General features: G+C 43.7%; 1 protein-coding gene across 2 annotated transcripts in view; it reads left to right on the top strand.

Moving 5' to 3' along the window:
• Positions 1 to 6,945, top strand: part of plxnb1b (plexin b1b) — a 247,365-nt gene that overhangs the window by 178,686 nt on the left and 61,734 nt on the right. Inside the window, exons 9-11 of one of the 2 annotated variants that reach the window (XM_048606322.1) lie at positions 241 to 349; positions 2,306 to 2,414; positions 6,018 to 6,932. In XM_048606322.1, the coding sequence (XP_048462279.1) occupies positions 241 to 349; positions 2,306 to 2,414; positions 6,018 to 6,932 (1,133 nt within the window). The remainder of the gene's footprint in view (positions 1 to 240; positions 350 to 2,305; positions 2,415 to 6,017; positions 6,933 to 6,945) is intronic. The other variant, XM_048606323.1, reaches the window with a different exon arrangement.

Below are 6,945 nucleotides of genomic sequence, written 5' to 3'. Positions count from 1 at the left end.
TCTCTCTCTCTCTCTCTCTCTCTGACACACAGTCTCTCTCTCTCACGCTGTCTGTCACTGTGTCCTGATGTTTCCTTAGATTGCAGGATATACCATGCTGCCTCTGGACTAAGTTGTTCTTTTCTCAATGCTGGCTTCCTGTGGGTGGCATTAGTTGAGTTTCTCGCTCTTTCCCTTGGTTACCGATGAATGTGGCTAGTGTGAAGAAAGTTCTGATCTTTGCTGTAATCTCCTTTACAGACCATGTGACTGTCACATTACAAGTTATGTTCTTTAACATCACACTGACAGCAGAGAACTTCACCTTCTATGACTGCAGTGCAGTCCAACAGCTCTCCAGAAATTTTCCGTAAGTGTTTTCAATTTCTTTTCGAACAAAAGAAAATCAAGATGACAGACAGATAAAAACCCGAACTAGAAAGAGAAGGTTGAAAACTGGATAAGCCCCTTTCAGTTTTGAAGTAGAGACATAATGGACTTGAAACATTAACAGATGCTTTTGGACATACTGAGTTCGTCCAGCACTTTTTTTTTCAAGATTTCTAGCATCTGTAGTATTTCGCTTTTAAAAGTAAATCCAATGCTGATTCAACGTTTGGTTTATGCAGTTGAGTGTATTGCCATGGTACCAATAAAATCACGTCTTTTCATTCCATTTTTTTTTCAAATATATTTATTCATACAATGTATAAAAGTACATTTAATAACAGTTCTGATTTGACGCTACATTGAGTATGATACAGATTGGTTTCTTTCAGTACAATACTTGATGTGCCTCACTACGTTTGCCTATAAATGTTATATTTATAATGTGTGTTCATATTTATTGTCAGATATTCTCTGGTGCACAAAGCATTATTGCTGATGTTACCAAGCTACTTGAAGAGTGGCACAATAACGCAATTAATCTGCAGTGACTCAGTCCAAAGCCAACCCTCTTCTCATTCCAAATCAAAAACAGAAATTGCTGGAGAAACTCAGCAGGTCTGGCATCATCTGTGGAGAGAAAGCGGAGTTGATGTTCTGGATCCAGTGACCCTTCTTCAGAACTAGAGACGTATGGGGTTAAGGAGTGAGAAGATAAGTGGAGACGGATCCCCGAAGGACAGGCAGTTATCCCAGCGCCCCCTCCTATGGCTTCACGTTGTAATCTCCTTCAACCCATTAATTCTCTGAAATATACACAGTCATCAACTTTCTCCCTCTTGATCATGCCCGATTTTTAATTGGCCTATCATTGGTAGCCAGGCCTTTTGGGCCACTTAGGCCTTAAGGTTTGGAATTCCTTCCCTAAATCTCTCTTTCCTCTATTATGATGCTCACAGGGTTTGAGTTATAAGAAGAGGCTGGATCTGTTGGAACTTTTTTCATTGGAGTGTAGGAGGTTGAGAGGTGACCTTTTATAGAGGTTCATGAAATCATGAGTGGTTCAGATAAGGTGAATGGCAGGTTTTTTTTCTCTAGGATGGGGGAATTTCAAGACTGGGGACATATTTTTAAGGTGAGAGGAGAAAGATTTTTAAAAAAAAAAAGATGAGGGTCAATTTTTTTGCAGAGTGGTTTTTGTACAGAATGAACTTCCAAAGGATGTGGTGGATGTGGGTGCAGTTACAACATCTAAAAGACACTTAGATAAGAATAAGAAACAATTGGAGGGATATGGGCCAAGTACAGGCGGGTGGGACTGGTTTAGTTTGGGATTATGGTTGGCAGGGACTGGTTGGACAAAGGGTCTGTATCCGTGCTGTGTGACTTTCTGACTTTGACTGAGGTTTTCATTGGCTGACGCATCTGAGGCCTGAGGCAGCTCATCCATGATCTTATTGTATACCAGAGCCAGGTTGTGTAGCTGAATGGCCTACCCCCATTCCTATTTTTGATGTTCTTGTGATCCAATAACTACGTCGTGGCATGGTGTCGAATTTTATCTTATAGCTGTCCTGTGGAGCACATCGGGAAGATTTACTGCATTACAAATACTTTATAAATAGAGTTCAGTTACGGATTTGAATTGCTGTGCAATTCCAGCATTTTCCATTGCATAAATTCATGAGGTGAGCTTAGAGACCAAAGTGAATTAGTCGCCAAGAAATTTCGTAATGTTCGCTTGGTCATTAAAGGATACCGAGAACTTGCAGTTGATTTCTGAACAATCAGGAGCATTTGAGATTTTCGGATGTGTTTTTCATTTCTTCCACCCAGTGGCAGATGTGCAATGATCCTCAACAGGGCGAGAGCCCCGGTTTCTCAGTCTCCCTGCCATTGATATTGAATATATTTCTTTCTCTTCCTGCTGCCTGTCTAGGTGCCGTGGATGTGTGAGCAGTCAATGGGGGTGTAACTGGTGCGTGCTTCAGCATCACTGCACCCACAACACTACCTGTGAGGACGAGGTGATCATTTTTAACGAAAATGTAAGTGTTGCGATGGTAAGGACCGGTCACACTTCCTGGTTAGAAAAGGAAGAGTTACCACATGTTCCCAAGTGACCCCTGCTAGAAATCTTTGTGCCTCCTTGATGAGGACAGGGTGATATTTGTCTGCGATGGCCAATGTTAGCGGAATACTCGCAGTTTGAGGTCATGCGTGGATGGTCATTTTGGAGGCGGTTCACATCAACAGAGACTGAATGCATTACCAGTGGAGGGGCAGAGAGAATTTCCAGATGAAAAGGAATTGAATCTGGGACTTCTGAGCAGTGTGCTGAAAGTGAAAGTTGCTGATTATCTCCTGCAATTTTGTTTGTTTATTTTGTGTCTTCTCACACGTTTTTCCCAATCTCGGGAAATAGTGCAGAAGCGTAGGAAGGATTAACTGGCTGATTATTGACCCAGTAAACAGCTCCATGAATACTCTTTCTGGGGTGATATGCGCCAGGCAATGGAATTTGAGCCTGGAGCTACTGGCTCTGAAGCAGGAACACCATAGCCACCACCTAGTGTTCAGTTCCGGGCATCACATTACAAAATGGATTTCTTACCCCGTGTGAACTAACCAGGCCAAGAAATGTTAAGTTGTAAGGACCAGGCTTTTTTTTTCGAAGTTTAGAAGGTTATGGGATGATCTCATTGCAGGATATGATTCCAATTGTATACCAGTGCATGGATGCATAACCTTAAAACCAAAGGTAGGTCTTCCTTCTTCAAATACAGGGTGATGGGAAGCTGGGATCCTTTCCCCTCAATATCTGTTGAGGCTGAAGCAATTGAAATTTTGAAATAAATGTTTGATAGATTTTTGTGATGAAACACACACAATTAAACAGAACAGATTCGGGGCATTGAATTACCACCTGCTCTTGCTTTGGTTGAACGAACTGAACTTTGAATCATGAGGTAGGTAATAGCCATAGTTCATGAGGGATCAGAGGCCTATCTGTAGCAAAAGGACACAACTGGTTATATAGCCTGAGGAGCACCACTGGACATCAGCCATAGGCCGGGGGTAAGGAGGCAGGTCACTGCTTCAACTTGATCGGACAAGGCATCAAGACGGCACTCTTTACAAGAGTCTAAACCACACACTAGCTATCTAGCCAACTGAACTAACTGGCCCATTTGTAAATAGACATTTTGTTTTAAATTTGACCATGGGATATTTGAGAACTGTTTGTAGAACAATACAAGAAATGTGGAGCTAGGAACCTGTTGGTGTATCTCCATGACTACATACTGCTGAAGACCTGGAGTTGAAAACCCTGGGGATCTGGTGATTAGCAGGGCCCTACTTATCCTTGCACTGCACAGTGTATGTAAATGGGCAGGTGCCTCTTGTTTAAGGTATTAGGCTGTGCTCTCATTCGGTGGTGTCTGCTTTGTTGCCTAGTGGCAGGATGCCAGTTGGTGTTTCTGGGTGGTCGCGCTGAGTGACCCGGCAAAGTGAGAGCTCATCCATCAACCAGTGACAGGCAAAGGTTAATTAGCAATGCGAGGATGATGAGTTTCCTGCTATCCATTTGAGCAGGATGCTGACTGAAGTTAATTGTATAAAATAAGAACGGAAACAGTGCTGGAGTTTGTAACTGTAACCATCTTCAAAGTGCACGTCCCATCCCTTTTCAAGGCCTTGAAAGGTTCTCGCTGTTAGTGGGTTTGTAAACACTCTACAATGATGTACTTGCAGCATATTGATGCTTTTACTATTCCTGTAGCATTTCTGTGTGGAACATCAAAAGTACATTAGCACTCCAGATGTCTGACTGAGCAGTTCACATCGTACAGCTTAATTCCTAAACAGCTCACGGCCCAACAGTTTGGATTTTTTGCGATAATTTGAAAATCCCATGAAAGACGGTTCTCAAAACATCCCTAGCTTTTGAACAGTCAGTGGATGTCATGAATACCTTGGAGTTTTCAAGCATATTGAAAGAGCTATAGCCTTAATGTGATGGCTGGGATTTCACTTGTTTGTTAATCCTAATTTTTTTATTTTACTTCATTCACGGGATGTGGGTGTCTCTGGCTAAGCCAGGATTTATTGCCCAGAGGGCGGTTAAAAATCAACCACATTGCTGAGAGTCTGGAGTCACATGTAGACCAGACCAGGTAAGGATGGCAATTTCCTTCCCTAAAGGATATTAGTGAGCCAGATGGTAATACAATGTGGAGCTGAAGGAACACAGCAGGCCAGGCAGCATCAGAGGAACAGGAAAGCTGACGTTTTGGGTCAGGACCCTTTTTTTTTCATCTGACTCCAGCATCAGCAGTTCTTACTATCGGAGTGAACCAGATGGGGTTTTTCCCCTGCCAATCAGACTCTCCATTCCAGATTTTTGAAAAAATGAATTCAAATTCTCCCATCTGCCACGGTGGGATTCAAACCAGGGTCCACAGGACATTACCTGGGTCTCTGGATTAACAGTCCAGCGATAATACCACTAGGCCATCACCACCCCGTGGTAGTAGAATGAAGTAATATCAACATTTGGATATAATGTAAGAACAAAAATAAGGTACGACTCTGCCTACAGTTGATCTCAATGACAATGCGCCTTCAAAAGAACAAAACCGACAACATTAAGTCTCCCACAGACATTAACTTGTCTCTCAGAAGGTAGCAGGATACCGGAGTATGGACATAAATTTAAAAAGGGTAAAATTGAAACATTCTTAAAGAATGCAGCTTGGAATAGTGGACAACAGGGGATATGGCGAAGGGAAAGAGGAGGCTGTAAAGGGAGAATTGAGAATAAGCTGATGCATTAAAGGTTTTCAACCATTAGCAGGGAAAGAACAAGTGAAATTCTTGTGGTAGTTTACCTCCTTTCCTCCAAGTTATTTTGCAGCTTGATGTTAAAGTGCACTCATTTACCTCATACGCAATTCTTTCCTGCAAATCTGCATTTGCTATCTCAAAAAACAAATCAATCACTTTCTTGGGTGAACTGCTGTCATGTTAAATACATCTGGTCTTGAATTTATGAGCTACTCTCTGTATTAAAGGAACTGTTTGCCAAAGCTAAAACCACCAAACGAGTTCCTTGAAGTCCAGTGACTCTCTGAATAGTGTCTGTTAAAAGTTAATTTTGTTTTCAGAAGTCACTAAGAAACTAAATGACATCACCTAGCTCACCTCTCTCCAGTGTTGCTAGGAAGTCATGAAGTACCCATGCTTAACTATCCATGCCAGTGCAGGGGGTAGTACCAGTCACATACTATATTTCTGAATTAAAGATACCATTTCAAATTACAATTTGTAAAACTGCTGGAAAATACGGATGATAAACATTTCAGTGACTCCTACAATTCGAAAAGCCTTAGTTAGGCCTAAATCAAAGCCTACAGTTCCTTTAAAGAGATTTTTGCAAAGAATGGCTCTGCTGCGGTAATTCAATGTGATTTTTTTTTTTAAGAAAATACGTTTCTGTTTTAAAATTGATTCCAAATCAAAAATAATGAATTATTTTCTGTCTCTTGCTGTCCTCCTTCCCATTATCTGTGCATCTCCTTCCATTCCAATATTTTTTTTTTCCTTTCTATCTATCCTGATTGATTTAAATGGCAATCGTTCCCTGGCAGTTTGTACTACCCTACGTGGTACCTCCTACCCTTGCTACCAAGCCGCTCCGTGTTGACACTACTGCTCTTCCAACCACCATCCGCCTCACCACCACAGCTCTTACTACAAGAGCGACAACCATTCCTACCACATTGCTGGGCACAGATACCACAACAACTACGAGAACTACGACCCTGACCACATTGCCGACCACTGTGCCCACCACTTCTGTGGCGATGACCAATGCCACAGCTGGTCTGACTAGCCAGTCAACCACTGTGCCCACTGTGCAAGCACCAACGACGGTGCCCACCACCCTGGACATCACAGCTGCTCCAACCACACAATGGACCACAGCCACTCCGTCCTCTGGGGCTATTACGGTGGCTGAGAGCAGTACCCTTGGCATGACCACAACGGAGGGTACAGCACCTACCCCGGACCCATCGGGGGAGGCCTTGACCACGGTCACATATGCATCGCTGCCCACTACACTCGAAGCTCCGTCCGAAGCTGGCCCAATCACGACGGTTGTCCCCCCAACCCCTCCGACCGTCAATGCCGCCATTACAACCGCACCAGCCTCTCCTTTAAACAGTACGGAAGGTGGCGCCCTTCCTGTTGCCACGACTGCCCCTGCCGCGGATGCCACGGAGCCCCCTTCCACTCGATTGGCTGTACCAACTGACCCCCGACCTGACCACCCGACCACCCTGCCCTCTGCTAGGCCTGTGAAGGATGTTGGTGAGTGGAAGGAGCCAGATGCTTGGGTAGACCCTGTGCAGGTTGAAAACGACACAGCCGTTTTTTTGGCTGCTGCTGCGCTGCTATCAGGTGACGGAGATGTTGAGAACCCTTCTCCTGCCTTTCTCCACCTGTTTGACACTGAGGTCGACTACCACTATGATCCTGACTCTCCATCCTTCTCCGTACAGGTAAGTTTGAGTT

The sequence above is a fragment of the Rhincodon typus genome, chromosome 16 (assembly GCF_021869965.1).
Source record: "Rhincodon typus isolate 14 chromosome 16, sRhiTyp1.1, whole genome shotgun sequence".
NCBI classification, from domain to species: domain Eukaryota; kingdom Metazoa; phylum Chordata; class Chondrichthyes; order Orectolobiformes; family Rhincodontidae; genus Rhincodon; species Rhincodon typus.
Note: the sequence above shows the minus strand (reverse complement) of the source record. Positions and strands in the feature narration are given on the sequence as shown.